General features: G+C 43.2%; 1 protein-coding gene across 3 annotated transcripts in view; it reads left to right on the top strand.

Moving 5' to 3' along the window:
* TLN2 (talin 2) overlaps positions 1-16,425 on the top strand; it is a 461,407-nt gene that overhangs the window by 359,000 nt on the left and 85,982 nt on the right. For all 3 annotated transcript variants that reach the window (XM_030931227.1, XM_010374223.2, XM_030931226.1), the window contains 5 exons: positions 7,915-8,008; positions 9,994-10,083; positions 11,981-12,103; positions 13,440-13,583; positions 15,538-15,699. In XM_030931227.1, the coding sequence (XP_030787087.1) occupies positions 7,915-8,008; positions 9,994-10,083; positions 11,981-12,103; positions 13,440-13,583; positions 15,538-15,699 (613 nt within the window). The remainder of the gene's footprint in view (positions 1-7,914; positions 8,009-9,993; positions 10,084-11,980; positions 12,104-13,439; positions 13,584-15,537; positions 15,700-16,425) is intronic.

Here is a 16,425-nt window from a genome sequence, read left to right as displayed (position 1 = left end):
GTCCTTTTTGACTTGTAAGCACAATGGATCAGACAGTTTTTTTAAAGCAGTGTTATATCTTTCAGATTATAAAATAACATATGCTTCTTGAAAAATCAGAAAATACCAAAAAGTGTAAAGATAAAAAGCGGTGCTCATCAAGTCACTTAACAGACATTTGTTGAGCACTTAACCCTGTGCCTGGCATCAGTGTTCGACTGAATGTAATACGTTGTATCTCTCACATGGGGAAGGCTCCACTTTAAGATGAGTAGGGAGTCAGTGGGAATAAATTGTTTTTGGAAATATATTAAAACATGAGTGTGAATTTTGGGATGATTCTGGTGTCCTTCTTTCCTGTTGGTTTCACACAGGGAAGTGGGTAAAACAGTACAGTTTCTGCTCCAGGGCCACAAGTTAGTTCAGTAACTAGTGGTTGAATGTGGTATGTGGAGTACTGCAGTGACAGCCCAAGGGGTTCTCATGTCAGCTGCTCCTCTTTCATTTTCCTGAACCCAGAGAGTAGGGTGGTCATGATTCTGTGGTGGTGCAGGCATGTTTTCTTAGCATTATTTAACATCACATTATATAGAAGAAAGCTGACAGTGGAGAGAGATTAAAAGCAGGACTATTAGGGGATAGAAAGTAATTGGAAGCCTTTTCAAAATGTGCAGATTCGTGATTTTTGAAAAGCATAGCTTTGATTCTGCTTTTTTTAAACTTGGTTTTTAAAATTTACTTGTGTGTGTGTGTGTGTGTGTGTGTGTGTGTGTGTGTGTGTGACTTTATATCTCCCCTGGGAGCTCAATGGCTGTTTTTTAAATTGTTGACATCACGAGACCTGAATTATATTCCAAGCTTTTTACTACTTGACTAACTCAGTCGCATTGGTCAGGTTGCTCAGCCTGTCAAAACTTTCCTGTCTGCAAAGTGGGGGTGTGAACTGCATCATCCCAAAACTATCTTTAGCTCTCAGCACATGAGATCTCATGGTACTCGTGGTCCAAACCTGCCCTTCCTCCCTTCTCGGCTTGTAGTGGGGTGTGTGTGTGTGTGTGTGTGTGTGTGTGTGTGTGTGTGTGTGTGTGTGTGTTTAAAGGGTTAGACACTGTCAGAGCAGTTTGCTTGCAAACCCTCGAGTTTCTTCATTTATTCCTGGAAGGTACATTTTAACTGCAAACAATAGCTAGAGCCACTAGAGGATTGGAAAATTACCTTCCCATCTCCCCATCTCATGCTTTGTTAGTGACTATTCTAGTAAATAAGTGACCTCCCTCGATGGTGGGAGAGTTGAGAGGTGGGGTTGGGGGTGATGTCTGTTTTGTTGAGCAGCTGTTTCTGATAGAAAACCCCCTCTTGATCATTCCTTTTTTTCCTACAAAGAGCCTTTGGATAAGGCAACTGACATTTCCAGGTATCTGAACTCAGATGTTTTTCATTATCTTCAATTTTTTGCATCATTTCAAAATTACAGTTTCCAACTTGGAATGTCTTCACTCTCCTAAATTGTGAGAAGGAGGGGGAATGTATAAATTGCCCTTTTGAAAGCCAGCTATAGAAGGAAACAGACCCGGAAAGAATATTGCTGGTGTACGGCTCTGTGTATAGCCGCAGGCCCCCTGGTGGTGGCTTGGAAGAAAGGACATGGGGAAAAGGGAAAAAAAAGCTTTCTTTGCCTTTCTGTGCAGGCTTTTAGGAGTTGACAGAGAATTCCCAGCCTGGTGGTTTCATAGCCAAGTAAGCACTTAAAAATCATCATGTGAAAATGATTGTCTCAGGATGGAACTGTTGCAAGAAAACGCTGGCACATTCTCCTTGGTTTCTTGGCGCGTTTTGGCAAGCTTCTGCTCCCTGGGGCTGTTTCTCAGCAGAAACTCCAGCCAGGTCAAGAGGATCAGGCAGGCTCCTCTTGGGACACAAAGCTCTGCCAGGCTGGGGTTCATTCATTCATTGTCTTACTCATTCATGTCTTCATTACATAGATTTTCATCACAGACCTAATGTGGGCGAGGCCCAGTGCTGAGTGCACACTGTGAATAAGACAGGGATGTGGCCCTGGTGGAGTTAGGCAGGACTCAGCACGTGCTCCCCTCATTTCATCTGGGCCTAGAACAGTCCTGCATAAAAGTGCACAGGAAGCTGGGCGGAAGGGATCTGATCATCATAGTCTCAGTCTTCAGTCCTCTGTCCTCCTTGTTCTTGAGACTGTCAGGTCCTGCCTGTCCTTCCTGCGTGTATCCTCAAAGTCCCTAGAAATGCCACTGCGAGGGCCCAGGCCTGGACCAACTCAGCCCTGTTCCACTCCTGTGTTAACAGTCTCAAACCCCTTATTATTTGTGGTGGCTGTGGTCCTTCTTTATTTGGGAAGAAAAGGTTTGCTTCTGGAGAAAAAAGTAGAGAATGTCTTGTTCCTCTGTTCTTAATTGTGCCTCTGAGCCTGGGTGGAATTTTGGGGGTTTTGGGGACCCTACCTAGCCCCTTGGTTTTGGATGCCTAGGGGAGAGGAAGTCATTTGCTATTTAGTGCCTGGCTTGTTCATTTTCTTCCCATGTAACTGATTGGGTTCTGGCTCTTCTCTGACAAGTCAGGTGAAGCTGGAGACCCTTTGTCACCCGTTTGTCAGCCTTTTTCCCCAACCAGGGGCTGGGCAGGTGCTCCCTAAACTTAGTCAAGGAAATAGAAAGCTAGCTTGCAGTTGCCAAAAGGAAGGGGGTATCCTACCTCTGAGCACCTTCCCTGAATCACTGCTCACCACCAGTCATCCTGGCCAGAAGGACTCCAGAACTGAGAAGGCTTTAGGCCCACAGCGGCCAGCATCAGACCCCGGGGCCAGGTTTCAGCTGCTTTCCAGTCCACAGAGGGTGCTCCCTGGGAACTCGCAGGTAGCGCCTGTGCCCCTGGCCCCCCTTTGGTCTGAGGTTCTTGCTGGGCAGGGCTCCTTCTGTCCCCAAAGACTGTGAAGACGGATGGTCCAGCAAGCAGCACAAACGAGAAGAGTGCATCTGCTCCGTAAACAGAAAGGTATACAAGAGACCTTTGCTCTCTGTGGGTCTTACATAGAATGTTTCCTTCCCTCCATCCAAATCAGGATCTCACTCAGCCCTGACTTCCAATTGCTTCAGTCTACATCGAACCCTCCCTTTCAGGCAGACTCCGCGCCCCACAGCTGAGGTTTTCATTTCCTTCTAGCTCCCTGTGAGTCCCTGCATTTATCTGCTCCCTGGCTCAGCCATCTATCATGCCCTGCCAGGTGTCCGCCCTGGTACTGCTTTCTTTCATCCGACTTCTTTGTACCTTGTCTTCTCATTGTCTTGCCTTTTCAATTAGATTGCAAACACCTTGCCATCCTAGAGAGATATAAATGATTATTTTTGTTATTTTTAAATATATATATATATATATATATATATATATATATTTTTTTTTTTTTTTTTTTTTTTTAAAGAGAGGGAGTCTTGCCGTGTTGCTCAGCCTGGTCTCGAACTCCTGACCACAACCTCCAGAGTAGCTGGGATTATAGGCACAAACCACCATGCCTAGCTAGATGATTATTATTATGTTTATATTTTTATTTATTTATTTATTTATTTTTGAGTTGGAATTTCGCTCCATTGCCCAGACTGGAGTGCAGTGGCACAATCTCAACTCACTGCAACCTCCGCCTTCCGGGTTCAAGCGATTCTCCTGGCTCACCCTCTCAAGTAACTGAGATTACAGGCCCATGCCACCATGCCCAGCTAATTTTTTTTTTTTTTTTTAGATGGAGTCTTACTCTGTTGCCCAGGCTGGAGTGCAGTGATGCGATCTTGGCTCACTGCAACCTCCGCCCTCCGAGTTCAAGCAATTCTCCTGCCTCAGTCTCCTGAGTAGCTGGGATTACAGGCGCCTGCCACCACGCCTGGCTAATTTTTTGTATCTTTAGTAGAGATGAGGTCACCATCTTGGCCAGTCTGGTCTTGAACTCCAGACCTCAAGATCTACCTGCCTTGTCCTCCCAAAGTGCTGGGATTACAGGCATGAGCCACCACGCCCAGCCTCTAATTTTTGTATTTTTAGTAGAGATGGGGTTTCACCATGTTGGCCAGGCTGGTCTCAAACTCCTGACCTAGTGATCCACTCACCTCGGCCTCCCAAAGTGCTGGGATTCTAGGCGTGAGCCACCGCGCCCAGCCTAGGTTATTTTTTAATATCTGTGCCTTGACACAACAGGACCCTGGGAATACAGCTAGGTCAATTTCGATTTGCTCTTTCCTCCTTTCCCAGGTGCCTCTTCCCTGGAGGCAGGAAGAGAGATATCTGCTGCTGCTTTTTACCCTCTAAGCTCCTGACTGGGTGACTTGTGCAAATAGGTAATCAAAAGCACAAAGCGGCTGATTCTTCTCACACTCCTCCCCAATTCTGTATCTACTTGAAACTTCCAGCCAGAGCTCTCCCACTAGTTGAATCAATTCAGCATCTCTGAACACTAAAGAATTTTTTACCTTAACCCTTTTTAACCATTGAAGTTGTAGATCCCAATTTTTTAGAAACTGAGAGTAGATAGATAAGCCTAGATGAAAACACTGTTTCTGGAAGGTAGCATTATGGTTATTTAGCTTTTTTGTATTTTTCAAAATGAACTTATGTAGCTTTGATCATTAAAAAAAGATTGTAAAAAAAAAATAAAAGTAACTATACTTCAGACCTATTTGGATTTACAAAGAACAGAGACCCTTCTAATTTTGGCCATATTTCTTAGGATAATGTAAATTGTTTAATTTCTAATGGGGGGTAGATTTATTGAAAGTTTTTCTTTCAAAATAACATAAAGTCGCCTCACATTTTAATGTATGTCATTCCATCATTTTCTATGCATATATATGTTTATTTTTAGAGTGGTAGGCCCATTCTATTTATGTTATTTTGTAAATTTTATTTTCCTTAATCATGTAACACATATATTCATCTGTGACATTAGTAATATGCTACACCACTGACTTTTAATGGGTCCCCAGGATTCTGTTGTGTGCTGTGTATTTATTTAATCCTTTATTGTTGCATATTTGGGTTCCTCTATATTCTCTGCTCATAAATAACTGCTGGGGTTTAAAACATAAATATCATTTTTCATTGTCAAATTTACATAACCGTTTGCCTCTGGACCACTTAGCACTTATTTAGCTGTTTAATCCCGACTGTAAAATGAGTTATGGAAATTTGTGATAGCTAAATAATGCTTCTTAGTTTTGGATCAGTATTACCCAAGCATCTCACTTAGACACGCGATGCTGGGCTGTGACTTTTGTGGATTACCCAACCACAAACCCTTAGTCTGTTGGTTTTTGTCCCAAGTTTTTATTTGAAAAAACTTGACATCTACAGAAAAATTTAAGAGATGAGGAAAACTGGCAGCTTTCCCACAGCCGTATATCCTCTGGATTCACCAGTTATAAACACTTAGTTTTTAATGGAAGAAACTTTTATATAGTAACACGGTTTTTTAAAAACACAGATGAACAGGAAACACAGAGAGAATTAAGCTAAATAGAAAGCTTCTGTGATATGTGGAAATAGCACCAAACGATCATGCCATTATGATGTTGATATATGCCAGCCTGTCTCAGAAGTGTGTCTCAAAGCCACCACCACGTAGAACAGGGTGCTGGTCTCCCCAGGGGGTACTTGAAATGCGCACATTGAGGACTACACCCCTCCACAGTCCTTGGAACTAGGGATTGTCCGGCTGTCTCCTTATTCTTGTTTTGCTTTGCACCATGGAGAGCACGGTGTTTCCCAATGACACCTTAATTAAATAGTGGTCCCTAAATAAATGAATCACCAGAGTCAATCTTACGAAAACTATTTTAGAATTTTTCCTATCACCCTAGCTCAATTTAAAATTGAAAGCAGTATCTCCTCATCAAATAATTAAGCCGCTTACTTTTGTACATTGGCAACATCATTTTCTGTCTAATTTGATATTCTGTGGGAAGCTGCAAAGCCAATTTAACTAATAAAATGAGGCATCTTTTATATTAGTGTTGGTGATTAACAGCAATATGTGCCTATTTTATTTTTGTTTAACTTGCCAAAGCTGCAGTGGTTAGAAACTGAGTAGAATTCGGGGCCCTGCCAGAAGTGTGGACCATTTATGACACTGCAGAAAAGAACTATGTATTTGGTTTTGGAGTTAGAAAGGCATGAGTTTAAGTCTTATTTCTACTGCTTATTTGTAGCATCCTTTTTGGGATTTATCTCAGATTTTTCATTTATAAAATGCATGGGTTTTCAATTTTAAGAGTATAAAGCTAGTCATTAAAACAGTGTGGTATTGACAAAACATTGACCATGTAGATCAGTGCAACACAAATCAATGGGGAAAAGATTGTCTTTTTCAACAAATGGGGCTGGAACTATTGGGCTTACATATGCAAAACAATTTTTGAAAGAACTATGACCCATATCTTATACTTTATAAAAAGTTAACTACAAATGGCCATGACTTTCAAAATTATCCATGTCATTAGCTCAGACAAATTAAACAGGGGCTGCCCAGGAGGGACAGAGTGCTTGTCAATGTAGAAAAATCTGGGCTACCTCTTATGTTCTAAGAACAGAAACAAGTAAAGTCGTATAAGAGTCCCTAGTTTATTTCTGTTAATGTTAACAAAGAAAATAGCTATTTTAATGAATAATTTTGTGGTCGCTTTTAGGAACCAGTCAATCACATAGAATTTAATGGAAGGAAGAAATTTTACAATCATAGGCACAGTTCACTTTATGTCTATGTGTTAAAAAATGTACAAAAGGTCGGGCGTGGTGGCTCAAGCCTGTAATCCCAGCACTTTGGGAGGCCGAGACGGGCGGATCACGAGGTCAGGAGATCGAGATCATCCTGGCTAACGCGGTGAAACCCCGTCTCTACTAAAAAATACCAAAAAAACTAGCTGGGCGAGGTGGCGGGCGCCTGTAGTCCCAGCTACTAGGGAGGCTGAGGCAGGAGAATGGCGTATACCCGGGAGGCGGAGCTTGTAGTGAGCTGAGATCCGGCCACTGCACTCCAGCCTGGGTGACAGAGTGAGACTGCGTCTCCAAAAAAAAAAAAAAAAAAAAATGTACAAAATATTCCAAATTGTTCAGGTTGTCTTGTTCCTTGGGGGCTGCTGATGAAGGGTCTTAAATAGTGCTAATACGGTCTATTTGCTTGTTGCAAATTCTTTCTTATGAATGTATTAGCTTTCTTAGGAGAACTACAGTTGACCCTTGACCAATGCAAAGGTTAGGGGCACTGACCCCTGCACAGTCAAAAATTCGTGTATAGCTTTTGCTTCCCTAAACTTTACCAACAGCCTACTGTTGACTGGAAGCCTTGCTGATACCATAAACAGTTAACACATAGTTTGTATGTTGTATGTTAATATATTAAGTACTATATTCTTGCCATAAGTTGAGCTACTAACAAAATGATAAGGAGGAGAAAATGTACTTTTCACTAAGTGGAAGTGGATCATCATAAAGGTCTTCATCCTCATCCCTGTCACATTGAGTAGGCAGCGGAGGAAGAGGGGTTCATTTTGCTGTCTGAGAGGTGGCAGAGGTGGAAGAGTTGGAAGGGGAGAAAGGAGAGGTAGACACACTGCTGTGATTTTTACTGGAAAAAAAAAAAAAAAACCCACCTATAAGCAGATTTGCACACTGCAAACCCATGTTGTTCAAAGGTCAACGGTATTAGGACCCCTTCCAGGTCTAGCAAATGAATTATCCAGAGGCAAGGTAGAGTTTCTCTGTCTTCCCTGGGTATGGTTTATTTTTGGTTGTATAGGGCCTCTGTGGAAGAGTTCTCCTGGGGACCCGAGCCAAAATAGTGAATTAATTGTATTTCTGGTGAGCCTGCAAAGCATTGTAGGGGAAATTACTGTTGATCTTTAAAAAAAAAAAATTCTGTTTCTGTCACAGAGCTGTGACAGAGAGCATCAATCAACTCATCACTCTGTGTACCCAACAAGCCCCGGGCCAGAAAGAGTGCGATAATGCCCTGCGGGAGCTCGAGGTAGGTCCCTGGGTCCCTGGGAAGGCTGCTGAGGACTTGAGAGAGGGAGTGTCTATGTCTGTGTGTCTGTCTCTCTTTGTCTGTGTCTGTTCTTTCCCTATAGGGCTAGTTTTCTCTTCTTTGTCCTTGCCTTTTAGCTTTCCTCGGAGGTTGTTAAGGCCAAAGTTCCAATCCAAGTGGAAAGAAACTGAAGATAAACTACATTTAGTTGGGATTATCGTTCCTGCTTCTCATTTTTCCAGCAGGAGAAGATGTATTTTGTTAAAGGATTCTTTATTTCAAACAGGAAGAGGCCTGTGATGTTGGGTGTAGGCTGAAGATCAGCAATTTTTACCTAAAAAATATTGGAGAGATTGTTCTGGAACAATGGGGAGAGAGCTAGAGGCTGGGATAGGTGTGCTTTTGAGTAAAAATGATTTTCCCATATATTGTATCTGTACCATATAGGGGATATGTAAGAGGAATCCTAGGACTAATACTACTTACACAGTCAAGGTGGCTGTGGGTCCCCTAAGGGCCCAGAACACAGTGTGGGTGCTTTTCATTTTATACTCATACTCATGTTATTTATGCTTGAAAAGTTATGTATCCCCATAGAATGTGTGTGTGGGTAAACATAAAATCAGTGTACCTACTTGTATGTCCTAACCTGCAGTCCTAACCAATGCAGGTTATATTGAGGTGCCAGATGGGTATCTCAGTAGATGTGGGTTGATTGTCCCAAGGTACCTTCCATTTCTGGATAAATCAGCATGTGTCTGGCATGGTGGGAATACCCACTGCAGCTCCTGGAGCATTTGATTGAGGCCCTGGTACTGGCACTAGGCCATTGTGCACAGCTGGAAGTGAGAAGGGGATTGTTATTACAGGACCGAAGCCTTCTGAAAACAGTTGAGAATATTTCTTACATTGGCTGAATTACTGCCCTATTCTGCTCTGTTCACATTTGCAAATATAAATATGTAGGCTGTGGATCTAAATGAGCTCTGTTGGCCTAGGTGCCAATACTCCATCCCTTATTGATATCCTTGTTCGAAAAATATGACTATTTTAGGATTGCTGTTACTAAAACAATTTTGATTATCCAAGGAGTGGGAGGAGGTTCTTGAATGAAATGAGCTCATTCCTTACACTGCCCTCTTTCCCTCCCATTTTTAACAGCTCAGCAGTTCCCCTTCCTTATCTCCCAGCCCCCCACCAGCCTTTGTAACTCAAATGACTGTCTTTTTGTTGGCTGTGTCCCAAAGATTGCTGGGCCCTAATGTACATTCTCACTCCCTGGGGAGGAGGATAAATGGCTGCATCCCCAGGAAAAGTCCCTTACAAGTGGTGATCAAAGGTCATTACAGTGCCATGACTGAGCTAGCCGTGGTTTTCAGTGGCTTAGAGACAGAGAGCCAGGCCCCTACACCCATTTATTTCCTTGATGAGGACCTAAACAACAATAAATATTTTCTATACTGTTTAAATTAAAAACAAATGAACCATTGCAATGGGCAGTTTGGGGGAATTACCTTCTTTCATGCCTTCCCATTAAAATGTTCCAAAATTGGAAAAACTGAGGGTTCTTACTAGTCATGAAGAAATGAATGAATGGCCTTTTGAAATTTAAACTCCTTAGAATTATCCTGCAGAGAAATTGTGCTAATTGACCATGCATGTATTGCCTTATAGTAATGTTCTAATCTGTTTTAAATGCCATCCTTCTGTGTTTACCTTGTTTCTTCTCCTTTAAAACTGAAAACAAGAGATTCTCATCTCTGGCAAAGCTAACCGGAGGCCCGCTCCCCTATAATGAGCATTGTGTTGCTAACAGGAAATTTGAAGTCATGATGTCATGATCTAAATTCTCAAAAATCTGAGTAAAAGTGATTATGACCAGAAACTTAACATATGGAGGGAAAGTTGATAGTTGGTAGTTGATGTTGCATTTCTTTTGCTGTATGACGTTTGCTTGCTTTTTATGTTGTGTTGTTCTTCTGTAGACTGTGAAGGGGATGTTGGACAATCCTAATGAACCTGTTAGTGACCTCTCCTATTTTGACTGCATTGAGAGTGTGATGGAAAACTCCAAGGTAAGACTGTCTGTACCATAAGTCAGAAGTTAGCATTGCTCATCAAAGTGGGGAGAAGTTTAGACGTGCCTTATGTGCATCTGCCCATGGCTGGTCTGCAGGGCTAGCCACATGTAGCATGAAGCCTTATGGAGCCCTTTGCTCAGGAGCTTCTCAAACTTGAGGATGCATCAGAATCACCTGGAGGGCTTATTAAATACAGATTGCCTACCCCCAAGTTTCTGTTTCAGTAGATGTGAGATGAAGCTGAGATTCTACATTTCTGACTATCTCCCAGGTCCTGCCCCTATGGTCCAGGAACCATACTTTGAGAACCCTTTCCTCTCTTTTTTCCACAACTGGGTCTTATTGTGAGTCAAATCGTGTATTTTCTACACTGGAACTGATTTGGAAAGTCCTTCAGTGACTTGACTTACATGGGCTCCTCCTGTGTGTTCTTTTGCAATCTGTTCATGGCATGCATTCTCAAGGAGGGTGAAATTGTTTTGTTTTGGTAGGACATTGGAGAGGTGTTGAAAAAATTTAAGATAATATAATGGCTCGTTACCCTGCTCTTATCTTAACCTTACTCAGCAAAATCTTGTTCTTTGGTATTTGATTAGGAAAAAAAAATTTTTTAATGGCTCCTTAGTGGAACAATAATGAAAAACAAACAAACAAACTGTTGAGAAACACTCCTCTGTAGTAATCATACCAATGTCTTTTGAGAATGTGAAAATTTCACCTTCATCAGAAGGTGAAAATGAAATGTAAGGGAGATGAATGGATGTTGAGTTGTTGCAATCTGGCTTTGTAGCTGGAACATGGTTACTTTTATTCTAGCGGGGAAACATCTGTATTGGTAGTGTCAGAAGGACTCAGTTTGATTTAGGCTAAAACTAGAATATCCTCATCCAGTACCTTTTATGGAATTATGATTGTCTAAGGGAAGGATGTGTACACACTCAGATCTAAAGAAATGGTTCCTTCTTAAAGAGGAATGTGAGCTTAGGAGGGAGGGAGAAATAGTGTACATAAAACTACCCTCTACCTTCTTCTTTTTTTTTTTTGCAAGTCCTTATGTAAACTGGATTAATTTGTATATCTAAGCAATTTTAGGAAATTTATTCCTTTCCAAGGTGGCTTATTGACAAATGGTCTCTGCTTTGGGTTCTAGACCTGGCAATACCATAGTCTCTCCAAAGGGTAAGACATGCTTCAGTTCCATCATTGTTGCCCAGGAAAATATGACCAGCCCTCCTGGGACATAGTGAGGGAACATCAGATTCACATCGTGCACCCTGTACTTGCCCATGCGACCTTCACTGTGACCTTGTACAGGATGCGTGATCACTCTGGGTTGGATTCTGAACACTAAAATCTCTTTTAGCTGTTAAATTGTAAAGAACTCTGAAGAAAGAATACACCATGCCAGCGATTTTCAAAATAAGGCAAAATTCTTATAGTTTTCAGGAAACATACTTAACAAAGATCTGTGTTTAAATTTTATTGTCAGTAACTAGACAAATGACATCTGGAAGGCTGAGTCTCCTGCTTTCTGTTTATGACCTCACCTACAGCTCGGTGGATATGATTTTTATATTCTAGGAACTAGTTCTCAGTTTAGACCATTCACCTTTGAGTTGCCTTTTATAGACTGTACTCTATAGTCTGTGTATATTAACTGTAACTCCTTGGAATATAGATAACTTTGGGGTTATACTTTCATTGTACATATCTCTTTGTGGAATGGAAATGATGTAATTCTCTTCCATCTCTTCTTAATACAAATAAAGGAGAAAATGTCAAATGTTCCAAATTAAGTTGCCTTGAATGTTAAAGTTGGAGTGTAGCCTCCTTTACCCCTTGGTTTGAGGCAATGCTGGATAGAGAATGTTGCTGGCCGTTTGTTTTGCAGGTTCTCGGTGAATCGATGGCAGGGATTTCACAGAATGCCAAGACCGGGGACCTCCCTGCCTTTGGGGAATGTGTGGGGATTGCATCCAAGGCTCTCTGTGGACTGACAGAGGCCGCAGCCCAGGTAAGGGGCTGGTCCTGATACAGCCATGTGCCCTGTGCCAGATCCCTGTGGGAGGTGCGGGGCAACTCCAGCTGCACCTCTTTCTCCAAGTACCATGGGAAAGACAGTGGCTTCTGTGCTGGCTGGGGCATTTACACAAAACATGAGCCAGTTACCCCCCAGGAGCAGAGCAGCCATGGGCCAGGCTGGGGAGCATGGTGAGACTCAGTACAGACCCAGCATATAGGTTCAGAGGCCAACTTTTCAATTGTTTTAAAAGTTTTTATTATAGATGAATTGTTTGGGGTAGAAAAATAAGCACTAAATAATTTAAATTTGCTGAGGCTTTAGAAATGCAAAACTGTTATGTCATGCTCTTTTTAGGATCAGAGAGAGAAAAAAATTAGATGCCATCATGCAGAGAGATGATTTGGCACATTCCTTGCCCTTCTTTGACTATCCTATGTATTTTCAGTGATGATTGACCTCCTGTGACAGAAGCTTCAAAGATGTCAGCATCTACTTTAACGGGTTCATCTTTTGACAATTATACCTTGAACTTAGAAGATTTTACTGAACCACAGAGAAACATTACTAGTTTAGGGGATGAAATTCTCTACCTTCATCCTTCCCCTCCGATCTCAGGGGAAATGAAATAAGATAAAATTCCTGTGCACAGATTCATTTTTTCTCTTTTATTTGGCTGACACATCTAAACGGAATTGCAAAGAGAAGGCCTTCCTTTGTGCCCTCTTGTCCTCTTGGGAACCAAATGCTGTCTTTTTTGTTGTTGTTTTTTTCTGGGCCATCTTACTCAATTACAAAATTAAGATCCCTTCTGCTATTGAAAATACTGACCTAAGCAATAAGGACATGCTTCAGTAAGCTATGAGATGAGGAACCCTAGGACAGGGCAGGCTCCAAAGTTGGCTGACCCAGCAGCTCCACGCCATTGGTCTGCATGCACCCACTGTTTTCTGCCTCTCCTGTCTGCCAGCCAAAGAGTCAGCTTCATTCTGAGGCTGGGCAGCCTCGTGATCACAAGACAGCTGCCAGAGTAGTCAGGGCTGCTTCCATCCTTATCCATGCCCCCAAAGAAGAATTTCTTGAGGCTCTCTCCTAAGAATAAGGAGACTTTGTTCCATGAGCTTGTGATAAACTCCTGCTGGCATGTCAAGCTGGCATAAACCTGTTCATTACTGCACCCTTATTGGTGAGCGGCATGAGATTACCTTGACCAGTTTGAACTAAGGAGTGCCTGAGTGTGACAGCAGCATATATAGTGCGGACCATCATCCCCTACAGGCTCACCTGGGAGCATGGAGCCTGAGCTGTGGTTTTTCTCTTCCCTTTCTAGGCTGCATACTTGGTTGGCATCTCGGATCCAAACAGCCAGGCAGGCCACCAGGGCCTAGTGGACCCCATCCAGTTTGCCAGGGCTAACCAGGCCATCCAGATGGCATGCCAGAACTTGGTAGACCCTGGCAGCAGCCCATCACAGGTAACTGTTGGGGAGGATGTAAGATTTCAAGCCCTTAAGCAGCTCCTCTAGGTAGGTTATGGGAGACTATGAGAAATTAGTAAAGAATCTTGTTCTTTCAGAGCTTGCAAAGGTAGCTAAATGCCAGCACTATAGATAATGACTTGGGTGGGGACAAATATTGCAACATATGATGGATCTGGAAATTTGTAAGTGCCTTGAAATGGGGTGCCAGAAGGCAAAAGGAGTGAAGTAATCACAGTGAGATTCACAAGGAGTCTTCATTTCAGGGGACATGCATTGAGGGCTTGTTCTGTGCTTAGCTGTAAGGGGTCAATGTGCGCAGGGCTCCATTTTCTACCCCTTGGCTCTTAGTGTGTTGGGCAAAGTTTGGAAGATGCAATGACCAGGGCATGATGACAGTGCCAGGGATGTGCAAAGGAAGGTGTGATTAATTCTCCAAGGGGGCTGTCAGGGCTCACTTCCCAGAAGGGATGGCACTGAACCAGGCCTCAAAGTTGGGTAGAATCTGCAGCACAGAAAGAAGCCAGAGTGCCATTTGATGAAGAGCCAGTACGTGTGACATTCCATAACATGTCTCATACCTGAGTGGCATGGGGTCCCGGTCACTTATTAAAACAGTGTGTACCGAAAGGAAGGAGAAGTGGCTGGAATGGGGGTGGCGGAGGCAGTCTTGTTAGTGACATGTCCACCATCAACCTGGGGCCCACATTCTTGAGGCGGGAGAAGGACCTGAACAAAGACGGAAACACAAGGACCGTGTGGACCTAAAGCAGCCCCGAGAGCTGGTGTGTCTGGGAGTCCTTACTCATCCAGCAAGGCCAAAGGGGTGTTACCAGCCTCAGCAAAGCAGAACAGGTGGATTCAGGAGAGCAAATGAGTTGAGGCTGGCGGGGTGGAGCCTGTGGAACTTCCTGAGCCAGACACCTCAGTAGGTGTCAGCAGCTCTCCCATGGATGAGAAGGGAGCTGTTGCACCTTGATACGTATTTTTCTCATCTGGATCTGGGCTCTACAGTCTGATGGCCACTGGCTACATGTGGCTGTTAAGCACCTGAAATGGAACTAGTCTGAATTGCGATGGGTTATGAATATGCAGTACACCCTGAATTTCAAAGACTTGGTATGAAAAAAGATGATAAAATCTCAATGATATTTTTAAATTGATTATATGATGAAATTTTTGGATATACCAAGTTAAATAGAAGAAATTATTTCATTAATTTCTCTTGTTTCTCTACTTATTTTAAGGTGACTACTGGAAAACTTAAAATTGTGTATGTGTAAACCTTGGTCTAGATTCTACACCCTGGACCTCCTATGTGGGATTCCAAAGGCTAACTGATTACATCTCCTTTAAGACTACGTGGGGCGGGCCGGGCGCGGTGGCTCAAGCCTGTAATCCCAGCACTTTGGGAGGCCGAGACGGGCGGATCACGAGGTCAGGAGATCGAGACCATCCTGGCTAATACGGTGAAACCCCGTCTCTACTAAAAAATACAAAAAACTAGCCGGGCGACGAGGCGGGCGCCTGTAGTCCCAGCTACTCGGGAGGCTGAGACAGGAGAATGGCGTGAACCCGGGAGGCGGAGCTTGCAGTGAGCTGAGAGCCGGCCACTGCACTCCAACCTGGGCGGCAGAGCAAGACTCCGTCTCAAAAAAAAAAAAAAAAAAAAAAAAAAAAAAAAAAAAAAAAAAAAAGACTACGTGGGGCTCAGCCTATCCCACCATTATGTCAGCACCTCCTTTTTTCTTGTTCTTTCTTTATTATCTTTGCTTAAGATTTCTTGCCCTCCTCTTTCTTGGAGTGACTTTGAGGGTGGCAGAACTAGACATGCTTATAATTACGTAGGCTCTGACCATGTGAGTTGAACAGGAACCCAGGGCCGAGGACCAGGGTGGACCCCTCTGCACTGTAGCCTGGGGTACCCCCAAACTAGCTCCATGCTTTGTAGGTCCTGTCAGCTGCCACCATTGTTGCCAAGCACACATCAGCCTTGTGCAATGCCTGCCGCATCGCCTCATTCAAGACGGCCAACCCAGTAGCCAAGAGGCACTTTGTCCAGTCAGCCAAGGAAGTCGCCAACAGCACTGCCAACCTGGTGAAGACCATCAAGGTAGGTAGCTGGATTACAGGCCTTACTCAACTCTGTTCCGGAGAGGGAAGGGGAACAAGATTTAAGTTCCGCTCCTCTCCTTGTCTAGTGAAGCTTAATTTCTAATTCAGTCTTATGGTTTATGTCACTGAAGAGGCATCCCTTACTAATGGAGATACTCTTCGTGAAAAACCAACAGCCTTGCCCTCTACTAACCTTTTAGCTGGTGGGGAAGGAGGCCTCCCCGAATTCTGTAGATGAGGAGCTTAGGGACAGAACTCTGATGGGAAAGGATTGGTTATAGGGCCTCTGTTAGCGCTATGCTTGTGTAGCAAATACTCTGATTTTACTTAAACGATATGTTTACTTATGGCGTTTTTGGGTGGGCTGGTAGAGGGCTCTCCCATTGTTGCTGGATATATCTGGACCAAGAGAGTAGGTGGAAGGAGAAGGGAATGGGAAATTGTGGAAAAATCACTTAAAACATTTTCATCATTCCTGTGATATTAATTCTGTTTATAGCTGTTTGAATTTTTTAAGTGGAGCATCAACTTTTCAAAATAGAGCCTCTAGTGTTCGTAGCAAATTCACCTGTGCATTAAGGTATATGGGGATGTGGCGGGCAGGCAGGGTTCACTTGCAAGAAGCAAGTGGGAATCACTAGGCCGTAGTACTTGTAGATGGGTGATGAAGCCACAAACACAGTCTGCCCTCAGCCAGGACCAAGCAGGCAGCAGGCAGCTGACC

The sequence above is a fragment of the Rhinopithecus roxellana genome, chromosome 5 (assembly GCF_007565055.1).
Source record: "Rhinopithecus roxellana isolate Shanxi Qingling chromosome 5, ASM756505v1, whole genome shotgun sequence".
In the NCBI taxonomy this organism is placed as follows: domain Eukaryota; kingdom Metazoa; phylum Chordata; class Mammalia; order Primates; family Cercopithecidae; genus Rhinopithecus; species Rhinopithecus roxellana.
This window is presented reverse-complemented; position numbering and strand designations above follow the sequence as displayed.